Below are 22404 nucleotides of genomic sequence, written 5' to 3'. Positions count from 1 at the left end.
CAAAACAGGTTTCAACGTTAAAATTTTGCTTTTTATTGATTTATAAATGTGAGAATGTTTTATTCTGGTGTTATTTGCTTGGGATAGGAAATTCAAAGGTAAAGAAGTTGAGGTTCAGATGTGCAGCACTGTTGGTGCACACCTTTAATCCCAGCACTTGTGAGACAGAGGCAGGCGGACCTCTGTGAGTTCTAGGCCAGCCTGGTCTACAGAGCAAGTTCTGAGACAGCCAGGGCTACACAACGAAACCCTGTACAAAACAAAAAAAGCAAGTTGAGGTCTTCCATCCCTAGGCAGAGCATAAACATTAGCGTGAGGACACAGCTCACTGGATAACTCAAGCACTGCTGGTAAGGTCTGCAGCAACTTATCACCACCTACCATTTACAGAAGCGGTCCAAACTATACTTTAAGTAAAACAAAATATAAATCACCGAAATTTTAGAAGAAAAAAATATATAACCTCTCACCAACAACATTTTAATACATTCACTTTCAGCATTTTTATGATTATTTTTTTCTTTAAACAGTGCTGGTGATAAAAGACAGGTCTAGTAAACGTAGACAAGCACCCTACCATGAAGCTCCACCTCTACAGAGCCCTGACAAAATTAGAGAGTTTCACACTTGCTATTAAGTGCTTAATACTCAACTATAGTCTCAGCACTGACGAAGTTTTTTTCTTCTAGTCTTTCCCCTGAGGTAGTTATTTTAAGATTTATTTTTTATTATGTGTACGAATGTGTACCTCCATGAGTTTATGTTTATCAAGAGCCCCTAGAACTGGTTTTATAGGCAAGCCACTAGGTTCATCACCAGCATGGAGATGGTGGAGGAGGAGGAGGAAGAGGAGAAGGAGGAGGAGGAGAAAAAGATCATAACAATGCTGAAAGTGAATTATTAAAATGTTGCTGGTGAAAGGTTTTATTTATTCCTTCCAAAATTTCAGTGACTTATACATTTATATGCAAATTTGTAAGCTGCCTGATGTGGTACTAGGACCAAACTTTGGTCCTCTGAAAATGCAGTGAGTACTCGTAACTGGTAAGCCATCTCTCCAGCCACTCTGGGTAACTCTTTAAAGGACAGTTTCAATTATCAAGTACATGTACATGTTTTATTTTGTGTGTAATTGCATATATGTGTGTATGTATATGGTGTGTGTGTGTGTGTGTGTGTGTGTGTGTGAGCACATAATACATGGTATATGTGTTAAGTCAGAGGACAACTTCTGATATCAATCCTCACCAACCTTGCTGAGATAGGGTGTCTTTTGTTATCGATGTTCATAGCTATGGAGAACAGGCTGGCTGGCTTTTGAGCTTTGGGAATTCTCTTATCCCTACCTTATACCCTGGCATAGGTGCAATGGGATTATAGACATAGGCTAACATGCTTGACTTTATATAGGTTCTGAGGACTTGAACTTGGCTCAGGCTTATGCTTTATCTATTGAGCCATCTCTCCAGCCCTATCATCTGTATATCTTATGCCATTTTTTCACAAACAAAAGCCCTGTTTTAAGCTGCTATCATAAAATTAATTCATGAATATTTTGCCTGTTGTACATAGATCCACCAGATGTACGCAGTACCTGAAGACAAAAGATGTCAGGTCCCCTAGAGCTGGAGTTATAGAAAGTTGTGAGTCACCATGTGACTGTGAGAACCAAACCTAGGTCTTCTGCAAGAGCTGCAGCAAATGCTTTTAACGGTTGAGCCATCTCTCCTCTCTCCACTCCTAACAATAAATAAATCTTTTTTTTTTTTAAGCTAGTCTTCTACCCATTCTAGCAAGAGTAACTTTGGGTGGTGTGAAGGCTGCCAGTGAACTCTCCTCTCCTCTATCGGGAAAAGTCAATGAAGCATTAGCAGAAAAGCAAGGGATCATCAACAAATCCTGCTATGAAAATGGTTGGCTGATCAAGAAAATGGAGCCACCTCTCAGAACTGAATGAACTGAGTAAAGAAACACACTGAAAAACACATGGATTACACTGAGAACTGAATATGGTACCCTAAATAAGCCTGTGCAAAGTGACTTGCTCCAAAACTGTCTTAAATTAAAGGTGGCTAGGAGACTTTAAATAGCTTTTAGCAATACTGATAGAAAACAATACTGGTACTGGAGAAAAATCTCCCTTCTTAATGGCTATAGATAAACACAATGTACATCATTTTTATAATAACCATATACTAGACTCTATGGTACTTAGACTAGAATATTTGAGAATACCTATTATAAAAAGTAGTTATAAAAATTCTGTACTTCAGGATAACAATGCTATCCTAAGTCTCACATAATATTGTAGCTCATTTACATCCATTTCTGGATTTAGATGAAGACTTAACAATCTTCCCACTGGAGGCACAGGAAAACGTGTATTGTACAGTGTCAGGTGAAAGACAATACTGTCTTAATTTTACACTGCACTACATTTGGCTGCTGCTCTTTTTATTCAGTGAAGCAACAATAAGGAACACATAAAATATCCACCTTCATTTTCAAACAGAGGAGAAGGAAGAAATACAGCAATGGGAGCAGACAGAAACATAATAAAGACAATGAGGAAGACATTGTTGTTCAAAGGTTAGGTCTTTGAAGACCAAAGTTCCTGCCAACGCGAACCATCAAGGTTAACAGCCAGTCCTTTAGCCAGAAAAGTATACAGCCCAGTGTGGTCATGCATACCTTTGATACCAGCACTGAGGCAGAGGCAGAGGCAGAGGCAGAGGCAGAGGCAGAGGCAGAGGCAGAGGCAGAGGGGCAGAGGGGCAGAGGGGCAGAGGGGCAGAGGGGCAGAGGGGCAGAGGGGCAGAGAGGCAGAGAGGCAGAGAGGCAGAGAGGCAGAGAGGCAGAGAGAGAGGCAGAGAGGCAGAGAGGCAGAGAGGCAGAGAGGCAGAGAGGCAGAGAGGCAGAGAGGCAGAGAGGCAGAGAGGCAGAGAGGCAGGCAGAGAGGCAGAGAGGCAGAGAGGCAGAGAGGCAGAGAGGCAGAGAGGCAGAGAGGCAGAGAGGCAGAGAGGCAGAGAGGCAGAGAGGCAGAGAGGCAGAGAGGCAGAGAGGCAGAGAGGCAGAGAGGCAGAGAGGCAGAGAGGCAGAGAGGCAGAGAGGCAGAGAGGCAGAGAGGCAGAGAGGCAGAGAGGCAGAGAGGCAGAGAGGCAGAGAGGCAGAGAGGCAGAGAGGCAGAGAGGCAGAGAGGCAGAGAGGCAGAGAGGCAGAGAGGCAGAGAGGCAGAGAGGCAGAGAGGCAGAGAGGCAGAGAGGCAGAGAGGCAGAGAGGCAGAGAGGCAGAGAGAGAGGCAGAGAGGCAGAGAGGCAGAGAGGCAGAGAGAGAGGCAGAGAGGCAGAGAGGCAGAGAGGCAGAGAGAGAGGCAGAGAGGCAGAGAGGCAGAGAGGCAGAGAGGCAGAGAGGCAGAGAGGCAGAGAGGCAGAGAGGCAGAGAGGCAGAGAGGCAGAGAGGCAGAGAGGCAGAGAGGCAGAGAGGCAGAGAGGCAGAGAGGCAGAGAGGCAGAGAGGCAGAGAGAGAGGCAGAGAGGCAGAGAGGCAGAGAGGCAGAGAGGCAGAGAGGCAGAGAGGCAGAGAGGCAGAGAGGCAGAGAGGCAGAGAGGCAGAGAGGCAGAGAGGCAGAGAGGCAGAGAGGCAGAGAGGCAGAGAGGCAGAGAGGCAGAGAGGCAGAGAGGCAGAGAGGCAGAGAGGCAGAGAGGCAGAGAGAGAGGCAGAGAGGCAGAGAGGCAGAGAGGCAGAGAGAGAGGCAGAGAGGCAGAGAGGCAGAGAGGCAGAGAGAGAGGCAGAGAGGCAGAGAGGCAGAGAGGCAGAGAGAGAGGCAGAGAGGCAGAGAGGCAGAGAGGCAGAGAGGCAGAGAGGCAGAGAGGCAGAGAGGCAGAGAGGCAGAGAGGCAGAGAGGCAGAGAGGCAGAGAGGCAGAGAGGCAGAGAGGCAGAGAGGCAGAGAGGCAGAGAGGCAGAGAGGCAGAGAGGCAGAGAGGCAGAGAGGCAGAGAGGCAGAGAGGCAGAGAGGCAGAGGCAGAGAGGCAGAGAGGCAGAGAGGCAGAGGCAGAGGCAGAGGCAGAGGCAGAGGCAGAGGCAGAGGCAGAGGCAGAGGCAGAGGCAGAGGCAGAGGCAGAGGCAGAGGCAGGCAGAGGCAGAGGCAGAGCTCACTTAGCTCCAGGCCAGTTAAGACTAGTTACATAGTGAGACCCTGTCTCAAACAAAAAAGAAAAGTATACAGAACAGATGAGACTGAGTTCACACTCACAATGTCCCAATGTTCTGTTCCATGGCCAAAAGAATACCTCCGAGAAACCTGCACTGAGCTATATGATGTGCAGCAGTGTCTATATGAAAAGGTGCCTGGTCTGCAAATGAGAAGACTTTGCAGAGCTCTGGCTTACAGAATGTTTTTCTGCTGCACATCTTATTAAAAAAAAAGAAAGCAGCCAGGCGTGGTGGTGCACGCCTTTAATCCCAGCACCCGGGAGGCAGAGGCAGGCAGATTTCTTAGTTCGAGGCTGGCCTGGTCTACAGAGTGAGATCCAGGACAGCCAGGGCTATAGAGAGAAACCCTGTCTCAAAAACCAAAAAAAAAAAAAAAAAAAAGAAAGAAAGAAAGCTACTTACCCAAGAAAGGAGCGTAGCTGCCCGGGTGGCATGGAGTGTCATCTTTCTGATTCTAGCTCACTCCAACTCACCTAGAACCCAAGAGAAAAAGCATGGTTAATAAATCGAAATCTCTGGTCAATAAACAGAAGAAAAGCAGTTCCATTTACCAGCTCTGAACACATCAACAAATCACTAGCACTAAATCCACTAAGACAGCACAGAAATGTTGAGACTGCAGAGACTGTATAAATTACTCTAAAGCTTATATTGTCAGGGTTTACTGCAAAGAATCTTGCACTCAACAAAATGCTCATAATCACCCAGTTATGGAAAACACAACATTCAAAGTTTGTCTGTGTTCTGCTCTTTGGGACACAGTACCCTTCAACAAGGAACAGTCATGGTTTTGAAAAACAACCAGGGGCTGGAGAGATGGCTCAGAGGTTAAGAGCACTGGGTGTTCTTCCTGAGGTCCTGAGTTCAATTCCCAGCAACTACATGGTGGCTCACAGCCATCTATAATGAAATCTGGTGCCTTCTTCTGGCCTGCAGACATACATGCAGGCAGGAAGCTATATACATAATAAATCTTTAAAAAAAAAAAAAAAAAGCCGATTATGGTGGCACACGCCTTTAATCCCAGCGCTCAGAAGGCAGAGGCAGGTGGATTTCTGAGTTTGAGGCCAGCCTGGTCTACAAAGTGAGTTCCAGGACAGCCAGAGCTACACAGAGAAACCCTGTCTTGAAAAACCAGAGGGGGGGGAGGGGGAGGAGAGAGAGAGAAAGGGAAGAAAACCAACCAGGGTCTGAGTACTGATTCCATGGCACCATGGTCATGTGACTTTAGACAATTAGCAGAACCTCCCTCTTTCATCCACTTCTTCATCTGCAATATGGATCCACATAAGCCTTCTTACCTTACTGAAATAATGCAAATAGCACAGTACCTGGCACATAACAGGTAATCAACACAAATTATTTCTGTTTTTAAAAAAAGAGGTTGATTTCTGGTTCTGGTTGTATGGACTTGGAGATCTTCCTGCCTCTGCCTCCCTAGCTGGGCTGGGATTAAAGAGAAACGCATAGCACCGGCACCAATGGGTACTGCAGATAGGAACTCAGGTTCATAGACTTGGCAGTAAGAACTTTACCTGCTAAGCCATCGCCCAAGGCCCTACCCCCAGGGAACATTTATTATAAGATTGGGCACTTGTCCCAGTACTCTTACCCCCAATTTCCTTTGCCCCTGGGAATCTGCCATTTGCCTGCCAACAGATGAGACCCGCGGGATCACAGACTTGGGTATTTCCCAGTACGTCTTATCAGTCCCCATGACTCCCACAATCTCCAAGAGCACAACTGTCCTCTCCTACCTCCTACACAACTGCTCTCTATGTCACTACTCTAGAAAGATGAGCAAGAATAGAAAGGCATTTCACATATACTGTTCTACAAATATTACATCTCTAAAATGTAAGGTCAGCAGAGCCAACAGATGCTAAGTACTTTCTGAACACAAAGACTAGGAATAAAAAAAAAAAAAAGATCATTTTTTTGACAATAAGGCACTAAGTCAAGTAACGAAGAAGAGATTCATACTCTGGTAATATACTTCCCATCATGCCTTGGAACCTCCTATCCAAGTGTGCTCTACTCATCCACCAACCAAAAAAGTCTTTTCTTCGTCCCTACTTGTTTTTCCTGTCCTGGAAGCTACTTGAGAAACAGAAGACAGTGACATCACTGCCTTTGAGGGTTTTTTTAGAAGGGTGAGGAGTAAAATTAAACATACTTGAATCACTAATAAAAGAAAATAATTAAATGTTAACTGTAAGTAACTACTAATTATAACTAACTACTTCCTGACCCTGCAAAACTTAAATGTGGTAACTATCAGTTGTTCTATCAGTGACACAGACTGAGAAATGAGCCAATTTGGTCTTTGGTTGGTCACAAGTAAGGTTTTTCTCAGGACAGACAGACATGCTAAGGGAGCCAGCCACATGTTCCTCAGTCCTGAATATTTCCTTGTGCCTGTCTGTGGGCACTGACTGACTGCCCAGCCCTTGGGACCAGTCCACAATGATCTTAACCAGTGCACTGAAATTAGGCTTTGTGTGTGTGTGTGTAGCTGGCCAGCCTATAGCTTGAGAAACCAAACTTAGCCTGTAGGATGAAGTCAACTGCTCAAACTGGGGTGTTCAGATCAGAGTTTTTATAGCTAAGTAAAATGCTTACCTAACCTGTGTAAGGTCCTGGGTTCAATTTCCAGAACTGGAGAAGGAAGTCTCTGTGGTCTTCAGTAACAAGCCAAATGTAGTTTTGACCTCCCTGGCAATGCTCACTACCCAGAAATTTCATTTACAACAGGAAATAAATCTTACCTACTCAAAGACTCTACAGCTATGCTGCTTTAAAAAAAGAAGAAAAAAAATCACCCAAGGCTTAAGAAACCTCTTTCTTTCATCTCAGAAGCAAAATTTATAAAACCCCTCTGGTGTCCTCCCCAGAGGAAACTACCGGGTACAGAAATTAGGAATCCAATATTTAACACTAGAAACGTCTGAAAGATCTTGTCATTAAGGATCACAAAGAGCACTTCCTCAAGACACCAGAGTGCAGCTTTAGGAAGCATAGCCACTGGCTGGTAATGATGGCTTCTCTGAGTAACAATGATTGAAACCAGTGGCAGATAGTGCTCAGCACTGGAACTACAGCTTTAAGCAGACTTCAGCGCAGCAGCCAAGGGCTCTCAGCCAAAGCACCATCCTCTCCACCCTCCCCCTGAAATTTGAGGCAGGCCCCACCCAGAAGACTGGGTGATGGTGATGGAAACACGGATTCCCTGCAATTGTAGCCTTCTGTGAGCCATTTCACAGAAGGCTTAGACCCACCCCAACTCACTCTGACCACAAGGACAACAAAATCCAGATGGTACTGCAGGACCCTGAACCTTAGAGTTCCCACATACCTGGTTCTTTGAAAATGAAATGTAACCACAATCCAAAAATGAGGCTTCCCAAAAGCTGATAAAGTACCCTTTCTTTTCCCCATTCCAAGGAACACAGAGAAAAGCAGTGACCTTGCATATTTATTGTCCCTTCTGTCCTCTTTATACTTTCCAAGCTGCCATACATAGTTCCCTGTATCATGACTAATTTCCACACTTAGAAGATATCTTCTATAAGCTGGGTGGTGGTGGTGCACAACTTTAATCCCAGCAGTCAGGAGGCAGAAGCAGGGGGATCTCTGTAAATCAGAGGCCAGACTGGTCTACAGACTGAGTTCTAGGACAACTAGGGTTCTACAGAAAAACTTTTGTCTTGAAAAACAAAAGAAGGAAAGAATGAAGGAAGGAAGTCCTCTATGTTTCCACAAAAGATGTGTCAGGACAAGGAGAGTGACATCAAGAAATACGCTGCCATCTGGTCTGCACGCTCTGGATCTGAAGGAGTTAAAGACTAGCCACAGTTTCCTATAAGGGCTGAGACTAATGTAAACCACCTGCTAGATGCAAGAACCAGACCAGAGAGGGGTCAGGTTGCTCAGCTCTGGAGGTCTCTTCTGAAAACAATTGTGGTTTTTGGTGATATGCCAGAGGGTCTGTGAGGCAGCCCAACTCCTTCCTCCCATGTGCCATCCCTTAGTCTGGGCTTCAGCTCCTTCTTAACGGCTACCTGCCTGAACACCACCACCTCACCTCAAGATAACACCAAAGTGAACTTTGGTCTTGGCTACTGACCTGTTCAAGTTCTCAACTTAGGAGCCCCTGCCAGCACTGACCCTCGTTCTTTTACTGTTCCTACTCCCAGAATGTTAGGGCCACAGGCTTCCACCTCAAGGTGTCATTCCTCAAACCCACCAGGCTCCAACTCCAAAGTTCCAAAGGCTTAGAGACTCACAGGTAAGAAAATGGCTGCAGCATCTGTACACCTGAGTTCAGGCAAAACCTAACTATCAGTTACCCTGCTATAAAAATTCCAGGCTCCAGCACCACTCCCTAAAATAGATACCCTCTCCTTCACCTGAGCAACTTGTGCGCTGTTGGACTGAACACTGATGTTGGGAGTTCCTCTGGGAGGAATACATCAAGAGACACAGGCAACTAACCTGTGACTTGGATCTTACCTGGTTTGCTACCTTAGAGGGCCCTGACAAAGGCCAAGCTACCTTGATAAAATGTTTATTCATTATACACGGGAGGTGGAGACAGGAGGATTGCTTGTACCCAGTCTTAACAACAACAATAGCAATAGCAAAGCCAGGTGTAGTGGTCCATACCCTCAGAAAGCAGAGGCAGGCGCATCTTTGTGAGTGTAAAGCCAGCTTGGTCCACATACCAAGTTCCAGGCCAGTCAGGGTGACATAGGAAAATCACTTCTCAAAAAAACAAAACCAAACAAACAAATTAAAAGGGGGGGGGGGCTGGAGAGATGGCTCAGTTGTTAAGAGCACTGACTGCTCTTCCAGGGGTTCAGAGTTCAATTCCCAGCAACCACATGGTAGCTCACAACCATCTGTAATGGGATCTGATGCCCTCTTATGGTGTGTCTGAAGAGAGCTACAGTGTACTCATTAAACAAACAACAAACAAAAACAGAGGAGCTGAAGGGGATTGCAACCCCATAGGAAGAATAACATCAGCTGGCCGGACCACCCAGTGTTCCCAGACATTAGATCAGGAACCAAGGAGTGCAGTGCACGGGCATGGAGTGCACACATGACTACAGATACTTATGTAGCAGAGGACCACCTTGCCTAACAGCAATGGGAGGGGAGGCCCTTGGTCCTGTGGAGGTTTGATGCCCCAGCTTAGGGGGATACTGAAGCAGCAGGGTGGGAGAGAGTGGGTGGGTGGGGGAGCACCCTCATGGAGGCAAAGGAGAGGGGGTACAGGATGGATGCAGGATGGAGAGATTTGTGGAGGGTAACAGGCAAGTGGGATATCATTTGAGATGTAAAGGAATAGAATGATTAATTAAAAAAGAAAGGAAATCAAAAAAAGAAAAAAGAAAAACAAACAAAAATTAAATCCCAAACAACAAAAGGAGCTGTCTTGCTGGTGTGTCCTCTGGCTAACAAAGGGGCTGAGTTGTTTTGAGATGGTTTTCCTTTAGTTTTTTTCAAGACAGGTGTTCTCTGTGTAAACCTGACTATCCTAGAACTTGCTCTGTAGACCAGACTGGGCTCCAATTCAGAGATCTGCCTGCTTCTGCCCCCCAAGTGCTGAGATTAAAGATGTGCACCACCACCATTCATACCAAAAGAAAAAAAGGGGGAAAAAAGGCCAAGAAAAGCATTATCTTTTCTCTATTATGGGGGAAAGCCCTGAGTAGGCTGTGTGGACAAGTCAATTGTTTCTCAGCATTTCTGCAATCAAAAGCAAATGAAGTTACTGGATGAATTCTCTACTTGCTCTAAGGCACTAACTTTCAGCTCAGGCCTCTCCCTCTGCACATACACCACTCTCTTTGTAACCTAGATTTCTGACTCAGAGTCCTGAGAATCTGGAAAGGAATGAAAAGACTTCAGGAAAACCCCACATTCCGTTGTTTCTTTAAAAAAAAAATCGTCCTTGGTGACTCCCACCTCTAGAGCACTTTGAAAGGCTGAGGCAGGAAGATGGCTCTGAGTTCTAGGGCAGGTAAGGCCACATAATCAAGAGGAGAAAAAGGGGAAAGAGGAGGAGGCAAAGAGTTTTTTAATGACCTAAAAGCCTCAGGAGGACTGAGAAGCCCCCAGAAGTAAGTAGGCCCATAACACCTAGGAACAGGGACGCTCCTGACAAGAAAGTCCAAACACCAACCCTTGAGTATTTACAGTTTTGAGACTGCAGAGTACAGATCTGCAGATGCAATCGCCAACCTTCAAAAGTTCCCTTTTCTGCCCTATAAAACCCCAAGCCCTTTGTATCTCTTCAGCCTCCACTCCCCAGAGAGCCTGCTGCCCTTCATTGTTCTAATTAAAGGACAATCTGCTTCTGTTGAGGTCAGTCTATTTTCACATTGCCGGGCTTAATCAGAGCTAACAGTACTGACACCTAGTCCTTTCCCCCATATTCGTAAGGTCATGATCGGAAAAATGTTAGCAGAAAAGTTGCAATCATGAACTAGACTGCGGCCTACAGGCAGATACTGTGTGAAGTGCCTGCGCAAGCGCACATACACAGCCCTCTGGGGCAGTTCATCAGCACCTATCCCCAACCACTACATTCACACACTCAGATCCCTGGCAGCTGACAAAAATAAAAAATAAAAAAAGACACGTTTTCATTGTCCAACACCGCAAAAACATCTAGGACCACACAAGGAAACAGGGAAGCCCTCTACTGGGCCGTCTCTATAGCTCTAGGACAGGCGCACACATTACTCCCTCCAAACAAAAACACGCTGACATCTATGAGGGGAAAGAAAGGCGCCAACTCCCGGATGTTGGCAAGCTCTGCGCAGGGCCAGCGCCTGTTTCTCAGTGTTTACTTGCTCTCCCTTTCCTCTCCCTCCCCTCTAAGGATGGCGCAGCAAAGGGAGGTGAGGGGGATGAACCACCCCACCCTCTCGTCCATTTTTTTGAAAAAACAAAACAAAACAAAACTAACCCGAGAAAGAGTGAGGGAGAAAAAGTCTTAGTGCTGGGGGCCTTACCGGACTCCTAAAGCCAAACGTATCTACAGGTTTTAATCCGCCATTAGCATTTAAATCTTGAAAGGACAGGGGTAGGGGGGGGCAGTGGAAAGTAACCCCACACACAAAAGAAAAGTTGTTGGGTTTCTTCTCAGTCGGCCAGGCAGAAGCAATCTTCCTGGCTGACAGCCAGAAGTGCGTCACAGCCAGGAGTCTGCTTTCTTTAAAGGCACAGCGAGCTTCCGCGCGGTCTGGGAGCAACAGCGAAGCCAAGAGCTCGGGGGGGGGGGACGGGGGGGGGACGACGCCTACCAGGAGGACCCAGGTGAAGCCTGCCCGTGCCCTAAAAACTGAGCAGGACGTGCGGGGGCGGGGAGAGTGGCTAGGGCGCAAGCCCGCAGGCTCCATTGCTGAAGGGAGAGCACGCGCAGCAAGGGCTGGAGGCTGTGGCGTAAACACACAAAAACGCACCCGCGGTGGCCGGCCTCACCAACCTGAGATGGCCAGGACACTCCCCCTTCGCTGCTTTCCAGCAGGGCTTAAGGCAGTAGCAGTGACGGCCTGTCCACCTCCGAGACCAGCCCTATCGGGCAGGCCCAGAGCCGCCGAACCCACGGCCAGCCCCTGGCGGGAAAGGCGCCCGGCGCAGAGGAAGCCTGGGAGCCGAGCGCAGGGGAGCCGCACGGCGCAGGCCTTGTACAGGGGCAGCTTCCTGCGGCGCGGCGAGGGGGGCGTGTCTGCAGGCGCACGGCCGCCCGCCGGCTCCCCGCCACACAAAGCGCAGGCCTCCTCAGAGCGCCCTGCCTGCCCGCCCGCCTGCCCGCCCTAGGACTTGGCCACCCTAGCCTGTTCTCCGCAGGGAATCTCTTCAGCCCCTACCTTCTGCGTAGCAAGGCCAAGATGCCATGCTGTGTGCCTGCTCCTCCCACTCCTCCACCCAAACGAGCGGCCCAGGCAGTTTCTAGCCGCGGAGCGTAGGCCTCGCTCTTCTGTCCCGATAGCTGCGCTATTGTTGACTGGAATGGCCGCCAAAATCCCAGCTGTGCTGCCAGAACCTAATCCGCTGTTCCTGTGGGCATTTGTGGGGAGGGGCCGAGGGGCCAAGGCACAGTTCTGAGTATGGCAGGCGCTGGCTAGAGCCCTCAACAGGCACAGGGACTCATCATCCTCAGAGTCTGCTGCAACTATATGACTAAAAGAAATGTCACACTCAGACAAGATCTCGACAGCGTTGCCACCCACTGGACACCTCCTGGGATAGTTAAAGGAATTCCCTCACTTTACAACTAGAAACATTTAATGAAGTATGTGTAATGTATTGCTATTAAATATTGTTAATACCCATACAAGAATTATACCCAACGTCTGAGCTAGGGTTACAATTCCACAGATCAGAAGTGACTACAAGTTTTATCCCAAGATGGTACATGTTAACTCATATAAAAGATGTAAGGAAACTAACCAGTTTAGATGAGGGAAGGATTAGAAAACTGAAGTAATATTTTAATCTGGATCTTCAAGCACAAAATCAAATTTTTCCTCTCGGGAAAGGGAGAAGAAAGCAGAAAGGTGTGGTAGCAGTGAGAGACCAGGTGTCAAAGGTGAACTGAGGTCAGAATTGGGAAATCTTGAACTTCAAGGATTCAAATAAAGGATCTGGGATGGTTTTAACAGAGAGCTGTGGTATGAGCCAGATTAACCTGACAAAATGGTTCTCTGGCAGCAAGGTGAGCTAGGAGGCTACCCAATAGATAGGAAGGTGTTGAGGACACGGATGGTAGAGAATAGTTAAAAGAGGAATGAGAAGCATTGAGGAGAAAGAAGCTGACAAAAAGCAGGAGACTCAAAGCCACCATGGTGCTGTGTGCTTACAGTCCTGGCAAGTGGGAGGTTGGAGCAGAAGGCCAGCCTGATCCACTCACTACTAGAGTTCCAGCCCAGCCAAGGCAGAGTAACAGCCTATCTCAAACAAGACAAAACTAGGAGGAGCAACTGTACCGGGAAGAAAGTACATGGCATATGTGAATCACATGTGAGGAGGAGATGGGGGTCTGAAGAAGAAACAGGATATAATAGATAGTAGCTAATGCTTACTAAGAACCTACTAACATGCCTCAAACCATCCTACTGACCTATTGGGCATCATTTCATTAGGCTTCAACACCTCTTTATGAAGCAGGTAAATTACCACTCAACTTTAAGATGACTTTTTTAAAAAGACTTATTATTTATGTGAATACACTGTCACTGTCTTCAGACACACCAGAAGAGGGCACTGGATCCCATTACAGATGTGAGCCACCATGTGGTTGCTAGGAATTTAACTCAGGACCTCGGAAAGAGCAGTCAGGTGCTCTTAATCGCTGAGCCATCTCTCCAGCCCTACCACTCAACTGTAGACATGAGGAAGCTAAGCCACAAAGTGACTATCTTACATACATATCACAAATCACTTGCAGCTAACTACATAACCCTGGCAAGGATTCCTCAGATTCCTAGATGAAAGCATAGCCTCCTCTGCTTTAAGAGTACAAGCATGAACTCAGTAACATTCGCAAGGTGCCCAACACACTGACTTTTAGCACAGAAGGTGCTAGTGGATGCTTCACAAAGGTTGGTCTCTGTCACCAGGGTGTCCCAGCAGAAGGTTTACCAGTGCTAAAGAAGCTAGAGATATTCCTCCTGGAACAGGATGGTACCTTCAGTGTGACCGCCTTTTCCCCACCAGTTCCTCTCTCGGCTTTTACTTTATAGGCACACTTCAAATCTCAATCCCTCCAATATTAAACTGGTAACAGTAGTGGATTACTGGGGACAATCACTTGGGGACTTCCTACACTGTATGTATGTTTTTATGGTTGGATTTATTTTTTTATTATTTATTTACTTATTTTGGTTTTTTTGAGACAGGGTTTCTCTGTATAGCCCTGGCTGTCCTGGAACTCACTATGTAGACCAGGCTGGCCTCGAACTCAGAAATCCGCCTGCCTCTGCCTCCCAAGTGCTGGGATTAAAGGTGTGTGCCACCACACCCAGTGATTGGATTTATTTTTAATAACCATGTACAAAAAGACACAATGGCTCAGGAGATATGCATGATCTGGTCTGAAGACCTAGGATCTACATGGTAGACAAGAACTCACTCCCAACAGCTGTTCTCTGACACACACAAAAACATGATTTTAGTGTTTAAAAATTATGCTAATCATGTACAAAGCTCAAGAAATGGTTTTATATATATTTTTGTGAAAGTCTCTTTCATCTAGAATGACAACTCCTTAAGGACATACCCCAGTTCCCTCTCTATGATCAGCCATAGTCCCTAGCTTACTAAAGCTCATTAAATCTGTTCCACTGAACTACATTTGTATGGCAGCTTTCCAAACACAGTCTCTGGCTACTAAAAGAATGTGTGTGCTGAGTAGAGGGGATGAGGTGTTGGTGAGATCCATACCCAAGACTGCAGACACATTGCTCTCTCAAACCTACAGCCTGTTCTCACCATCCCTCTGTAGTCTGTACTTAGCAACTGCTATTAGCAGAAAGGACGGCTTCTATTCAAAGGACTACCACAAATACAAATGTTCACATTTTATGAAAAGAAATGGCAAAAATAGTTAAAGACTGGCACACCCTAAAATTGTATGGGATGAAAATAAGAGGGTTGCTAAACTGCCCACCAGTCTCTGCAGTTCCACTTGGTACTGTGAGTCCTGAAACTTCACAGTGAAGACAGAGTAGATACTGTATCTCTCCATCTTGCCCCTGCTCTAAACACAAGGTAACACGTTCCAGTTGAACCACTGCTGTAGAAGGCTTGAAATCTCCTCTAGAATTTCCCTGCCAAGTCCTTACACTTCGAGGCCAACTAACTTATGGGCTACCCAGGAAGTGTGGCTAGTTTCTCCACTTCTCTTTCTTCTCAACCAAGAAAGATCACTTGGCTCCTGCCTGGTTCTACAAGGCACTCATTACCCCACCAAAAGGGGCGGGGTGGGGTGGGGATAAAGAAAGGGGTTTTGGAAGAACTCACAATGCAGGAGGAGTGAGTTCTGATAGAAGCTGAAGAGTGGTAGTAAGTTAGAAGCACACAGTTGTTCAAAGGGTCTGGTAATACTCCATCTCCCATTGTAGCCAGTAGGCTGCAGCAATTTGGTATTCATTTTATTATTCTTGTTTAAAATGTCAGTGTTGGGCTGAAGAGATGGCTCAATGGTTAAGAGCACTGACTGATCTTCCAGAGGTCCTGAGTTCAACTCCCAGCAACCACATGGTGGCTCATAACCATCTGTAGTGGAATCCAATGCCCTCTTCTAACGTATCTGAAGATAGACAGCCACGGTGTACTCATATACATAAAATAAATAAATCTTTTTTTAAAATGTCAGTGTTATAAGTTTTAATGTATACTATCCTTTTGTCACAGTTTAAAGAAATGACAGGGAATAGGCTATGATATAACTCAGTGGTGAACACTGCCTCGCATATGTGAGGCTTTTGGTTCCATCCTTAGCAATGAAAAATGAGAGAGTAATTCCCCGGAGGCCCCCCAGAACTGGGGTGATTCTAGTATAAATAATACTATTCCAAGGCCTCTATAACCTGGCTCCAGTTTTACTTCCTACTACACTTATGCCCTTACCCAAACTCTCCACCCTGCCAGGCAATTTTAGATGTATGTAATTTTAGATGGAATGTTTTATGTAGACGAAGGGCTCTAGGGTCAGCTACAAATGAGCCCTAGATCCAGATTGTTGGTTCTAACATTTACTAGCCAGGTGACCTTAGACAAGTTATTTAATCTTTTTAATTCTCAGATCATTTTCTCTAAAATAGAGATAACCATAGTATTTATTTACCTCATTGAGTTAACGTGCAGATTAAAAAACAAAGCATGGCAAGTGTTTAGTATAGTGCCTTAGCACTATTAATTACAGTAACAGCAGCAGCATTTATTATGCCAGGATATCAAGTGGCAGAGTGAAGACCAGAACACACTGCATGTGGCTGTTTTAAAAGCTCAGGAAATCTAGCCAGGCAGTGGTGCTGCATGACTCAGCACTCAGGAAGCAGAGACAGGCGGGTGTGGGTAATTTTGCCTACATATATGTCTGTGTATTGTGTGTGCCTGGTGCCTATAGAGACCAGAAGAGGGTATCAGTTTTCTAGAACTCTGTGAGGTTCAAGGCCACCTTGGCCAACAGAGTAAGTTCCAGGACAGCCAGGGCTACACAGAGAAGCCCAGTTTTTAAAAATTAAAAAAAAAAAAAAAAAAAAAAAAAAAATCCTGAGGTTAAGGAGTTAGGTGACTTGTTTACACAAGCTAGTCTTTTAAGTAGCCTACCATCCCCCCTCTATTGCTTTAAAGACAGTCACTGAATAACTGAATAAATAAGCTGGTACACTATCAACAGCACAGAGGAAACTATACATTTATCTTCTCAGAATCATCTTTTTAAGTCAAAACAACCACATAGCTTAAAAAAAGAACTGAAGGATTGGAGAGGTGGCTTGGTGGTTAAGAGCACTGGCTGCTTTTCCAGAGAACCTAGATTGAGTTCCCAGCACCCATATGGCAGCTCACAATTGTATTCCTCTAGTTCTAGAAAACTGATACCCTCTTCTGGTCTCTATAGGCACCAGGCACACACAATACACAGACATATATGTAGGCAAAATTACCCACACACATAAAATATTTTTTAAAGTAGTCACAGCCAGTTATAGTGTCATATACCCTTAGTCTTAGCATACAGGCGGCAGAGGCAGGTACATCTTTGTGAGTTCAGGCCGTCTCGGTCTATATGGAGAATTCCAGACCAACCAGAGATACATAGTGAGACTGTCTCAAAAACAAACAAAACAAACAAACAAACAAACAAATAGCAAAACTTATCAGAAGCAACAAGCATTGAAGAAAAGTGTTCCTCGAGGGAAATGCTGGTGATAGCTCAGGGTAAGAAAAGGAAGCCGAAAGGAAAGGCAGGCAGTCACTGCAACTTGTTGGAGAGATGTACTGTTTCCAAGGCCTGACCTCCAGCCCATTTACCATCACCCTCTTCTCCCTCTCCAGGGCAGTGGCTGGTTAATGAGTCACTGTTGCAAAGCCTGAAGCTTCCCCAGGAGAAAAGCAGAGGGCAAAAACAACTCCCAGAGAGGACTGATTAGTCAAGTCCAAGAGTCCCCACTTAGTTCTCCCTCAAGATGGCCTTTCTACAAAACTAAGAACCTGCTGGGCAAGGTGGCGCACGCCTTTAATCCCAGCACTCAGGAGGCAGAGGCAGGTGGATTTCTGAGTTTGAGGCCAGCCTGGTCTACAGAGTGAGTTCCAGGACGCCAGGGCTACACAGAGAAACCCTGTCTTGGAAAAAAAAAAAAAAAAAACCAAACAAACAAAACAAAAACAAAACTAAGAACCTGTTTGCCCTGTCTCAGTGCCACAGAGGAGTAAAATGCCTGAGTGTCCCTATAGGTAATATATCTGCCACAGTAGTTGCTGTAATTGAACTCAGAACCTCTGCAAGAGCAGTCAGTGCTCTTAACTGCTGAGCCATCTCTCCAGCCCAATGAAATAACTTTTTAAGTGACTTGTGGTATAAACTTTTTCTAAGAAGATATATTTTTTCCTTAATTTAATTTTATATATCAAACTATACTTTAAAAGTGAATGAGGAAAATACCTAATAAAAAATATTAAAAAAAAAAAAAAGTGAATGAATCCACTTGGCCAGACATGGTAGCATACTGCAACCCCTGCACTTTCAAGGCTGAAACAAGTAAGATCAAGATCTTATTCCAGGCCAACCTTGGCTAATAGCGAGTTAAGTTCGAGAGTGCATAGAGTTATATTAGACCCTGTTTCAAAAACAAAAACAAAAAAAACCCCACACAATCAAATAAAAAATAAACAAACAAAAAGTAACCCCTTTTAAATGACATCTTTACATAGAGCCCTGGGATACAGATAAAGATAGGTTTGCATAGAGACATGTGGAGCTCCACCTACTTCTTACAGCTGTTATAGAATGGAGGATAAAAGTCACTGTCAGCCCCAAGCAGGAAGTGACACAGGTCTGAAAGACCTGACAACAAGAAGAAAGAGACAACTTTGGAATTACTTTTGAGATGTCTACAGAGAATTATAAGAATGAGGAACGCAAAATTCTAGAAGTACTTTAAATTTCTAGACTAGTACATGGATACCAAAACCAAAATAGGTATGCATATATGCAAGAATAGTGAGAATTCCCTTTTACTGAGAATAGTATTAACTCTATCAAACAAATATTAATACTGTTATCCTTACTGAAGAGGTTTTAAAATGTTTAACAACAATCCAATTATCCTGAGACTCATATGTATGATTAATATGCAAACACAAGTCTGTCTCACCTCAAAGTTTATAATCTAAGCCAGAAAGACTGGGTCTCTAGGTGTCTCCTAGTTACAAGTAACTACGAACTAGTGAAAACTCCATTTGGCTCTAAACCCATAGGTCTGGATCCCATTTGAAACAGTGACAATAATTAGAAGGTCCAACATAGGATAACCATCCTCACTTATTTAAAAGTAAAAGGCTAGCCTATTAATTTGCAGTTGAAATTTATTCATCTTCCAAAGCCTGTCTCACACAGCTGCAGTAAGCACCTGCATTCAGAGGGCTTGGATGATTTCTGTAGTGGATATATGCAACTGCAGACATTCAAATTGATCCAAGTGCTGAGAACAAGTAACTGTCAAATTAAGTCATAAATTGACATGTATATAACCCCACAGGTTCAAGGGACACTGTAGGAAAGGTGACAGGAACAAAGTCAGAAGGGTGGAGTGTGCGAGAACGCTGTCTCCAGGGCATGACATGGCCACTGTACTTTAGAACTCATAGCAACTGTGATTACAGAGCAGTGAAAGATTGGGCCTGACATCTTGTCATGAATGCCCACTTCTCCCTGAGGATCTATAGGCTAAAGGATAATAATGGTAAAGGAGGGAGACTTTTTCTTGGGTAGTATAGGCACTGATAAGATACCCATGTTCCTGAAAGCTATCCTAAGGAAAATCACTGGGTCACTTAAAAAAAAAAAAAAAGAAAGAAAGAAAACATTAAAGTAGGAGGAGCTAGCTATAGGATCATTGGAGTGTGACAAGAAAGGGTAATAAAGAGTAAATATGATCAAAATAGTCATGAACATGTATGAAAATGTCAAGATGAAAACCATTGTTAAGTATAAATTTATTTTTTTATTTAATTTTATTTTTATTTTTTGGTTTTTCGAGACAGGGTTTCTCTGTGCAGCCCTGGCTGTCCTGGAACTCACTCTGTAGACCAGGCTGGCCTTGAACTCAGAAATCCGCCTGCCTCTGCCTCCTGAGTGCTGGGATTAAAGGCGTGCGCCACCACGCCCGGCTCAAGTATAAATTTATACCAATAAAAAGGAAGCAAGGGAGGGAAAGAGGGAGAGAGGGAGGGGGACCTAGGCATGGTAGCACATGCCTTTTACCCCAGTACTCAGGAGACAGAAGCAGACAGATGTCCATGAGTTCTTTGAGACTATCTCAAAGAAGGATGCAGGGACTTCTGGAGAAATTTCCAATGTCTAAAAATTTCTACAAAAAAAAAAAAAAAAAAAAAAAAAAGAGAGAAGAAGAACGGGGGGGCGGGCCTCGAAGCACTCGGGAGACAGAGGCAGGCAGATTTCTGAGTTCGAGGCTAGCCTGGTCTACAAAGTGAGTTCCAGGACAGCCAGGGCTATACAGAGAAACCCTGTCTCGAAAAAAAACCAAAAAAAAAAACCCACACCAAAATAAATAAATAAATAAATAAATAAATAATTTCTTTTAGAAATTTGGTCCCATTTAGGAGTGCTACAAAAGCTAGTGACCACATGAGTATTACCAATAAAGACAGTACCAAGGGCTGGAGAGATGGCTCAGTGGTTAAGAGCACCGACTGCTCTTCCAAAGGTCCTGAATTCAAATCCCAGCAACCATATGGTGGCTCACAATCACCCATAATGAGATCTGACTCCCTCTTCTGCCGGGCGTGGTGGCGCACACCTTTAATCCCAGCACTTGGGAGGCAGAGGCAGCCTGGTCTACAAAGTGAGTTCCAGGACAGCCAGAGCTACACAGAGAAACCCTGTCTTGAAAAAACAAACAAACAAACAAAAAGACAGTACGAGTGGTTATGGGAATAAAGGTCATTCGTTTTCTGTCATTTTTGGTCCATATCACATACCACTTGGGACTCTACTGCCCTCAGCAGAACAATACAAGTCAGGACTTGTATATGGCTCTGTACCACTTACTTATAAAGTATTGCAAGTGTTCCTCACAGCAGCTCTGTAAGGAGGTATTATTTTCAGTAACAAAAAGAAAGTTGGTCAGAGAAATTAAATACCAGAGTTAAGATAGCAACTAAAGCTCAAGTATGCTAAAGCTCTGAGTTTGAGGCCAGAGTGAGTTCCAGGACAGCCAGAGCTACACAGAGAAACCCTGTCTCAAAAAAACAAAAAACAAAAAACAAAAAAACAAAAAACAAAACAAAACAAAACAAAAAACCGACCAAAACCAATGTGAATTGAGTCATGATACACACATACACACACACACACACACACACACACACACACACAGAGTTCAACATCTAATTATATACAGAAGAAAATCAAAATTCTTTTTTTTTTTTTTTTAAAGATTTATTTATTGATTATATGTAAGTACACTGTAGCTGTCTTCAGACACTCCAGAAGAGGGAGTCAGATCTCTTTACGGATGGTTGTGAGCCACCATGTGGTTGCTGGGATTTGAACTCCGGACCTTCGGAAGAGCAGTCGGGTGCTCTTACCCACTGAGCCATCTCACCAGCCCGAAAATCAAAATTCTTTAGCGTATTTAGAGCTGAAGAGATGGCTCAGTGGTTTAAAGCACTTGTTCCTCCCGAAGACCCGAATTTGAGTCCCAGCACCCACATGACAGCTCACAATCATCTGTAACTCTAGTCCCTAGGGCTCCAATATTCTCTTCTGACTTTTGTTGGCCCATATATACATGCAGGCCTAATTCATACATAAAAAATAAAATCTAGAAAAAAAAATTCCCAGTACTCTAAGGTCCAGCCTTCTAGTTTCCTTTCCAATCTCATCTCCAGCTAATTCAAGTACCTTTCCCTCAGCATAGCAGGTATTCTCTAGGTTCTGTATCACTGCTTGTGAATCTACTGAAATGCTCTGTCCTCTACAACTCTTGAACTCCCATGTATCCTTTATCATTTGACTAAAATGCCTCTCCCTTCAGCTCTCCTAGTCTCTCCCACAATAAGGAACAGTTGTTCTTTCTTCCATATGGCCACTTATTATTTGTTCCTCTACATACTTTAGTTCACTCCCCTACAGGAATGCTGTTTATCTATCTGTTTCACCCAAATTAAGATCATAAAGGACAAAAAATATTGTTTCATCCCTCTGACACCTGATACAGGTAGCTGTTAAACAAAAGCTTGCTGGATGACCGACAGATAATTGGCCCTAACTTAGTAAATTCCGTCATTAGGCAGTCAGTGAAGCCAGTCAAATGTTTCTCTAATTGTAAGTCATACACCTCGAATGAATAGATAGAAAACAATTAATGCCAAAAGCCTGCAGCTTCAGGGGGCCTTTCAAGCAGAGTGTGTTTGCACAATCATGACTAAAAGGAAAGGGCACTGAGACAAAGAGCAGAGATAGAGAGATGTGGACTGCACTCTTCCAGTCACCTCCTGAGCTCACTAAGCAGCCTACTTTCTTATTAGGGTTATCTGCGGGTCAAAAGAACAGAAAAGCAACTGATTGGGCCACACTGTTTCTCCAGCAACTAGCCCTACTCTTGGGCATTTAACTTCTAATTATGGGTCCATAGGGCCTTTTCTCCAAATGAATCCTACTGCACCAGTCAAAGAACTCCTTTCAAAAAGGGCTCAAAGTTAACTGCAGAGAAGAAAGTCTCCCGAGCCTTGAAGTCACAAAATCCACACTATCTGTTTTGATGAAAGTTGTTCTACCTTCTTTAAACAATAGTCCTGTTAAGGAGCAACTTCTCCCAGACCCAGCATGTCCTATGATTGTGTTTCAGGGGGGAAGTCCTAGGGGCTGCTTCTCTTTAAACAGCAACTTTGTACTTGATGATCCATCTGTGGCTGCCAGCAGAAAAG

General features: G+C 44.7%; 1 protein-coding gene across 12 annotated transcripts in view; it reads right to left on the bottom strand.

Annotated features, from left to right (window-relative positions):
• The window catches only part of Numa1 (nuclear mitotic apparatus protein 1), an 80983-nt gene that overhangs the window by 32895 nt on the left and 25684 nt on the right, over positions 1-22404 (bottom strand). For 4 of the 12 annotated variants that reach the window (XM_006507169.3, XM_006507177.3, XM_006507174.2 and 1 more), the window contains exon 2: positions 4615-4685. In XM_006507169.3, coding sequence (XP_006507232.1) covers positions 4615-4656 — 42 coding nt within the window. In that variant the 5' untranslated portion in view covers positions 4657-4685. Of the gene's footprint in view, positions 1-4614; positions 4686-11191; positions 11411-11687; positions 11996-12095; positions 12461-22404 lie in introns of those variants that run through there. The other 8 variants (XM_030241950.1, XM_006507172.4, XM_030241949.1 and 5 more) reach the window with 7 other exon arrangements.

Source organism: Mus musculus, chromosome 7 (assembly GCF_000001635.26).
Source record: "Mus musculus strain C57BL/6J chromosome 7, GRCm38.p6 C57BL/6J".
NCBI lineage: Eukaryota > Metazoa > Chordata > Mammalia > Rodentia > Muridae > Mus > Mus musculus.
Note: the sequence above shows the minus strand (reverse complement) of the source record. Positions and strands in the feature narration are given on the sequence as shown.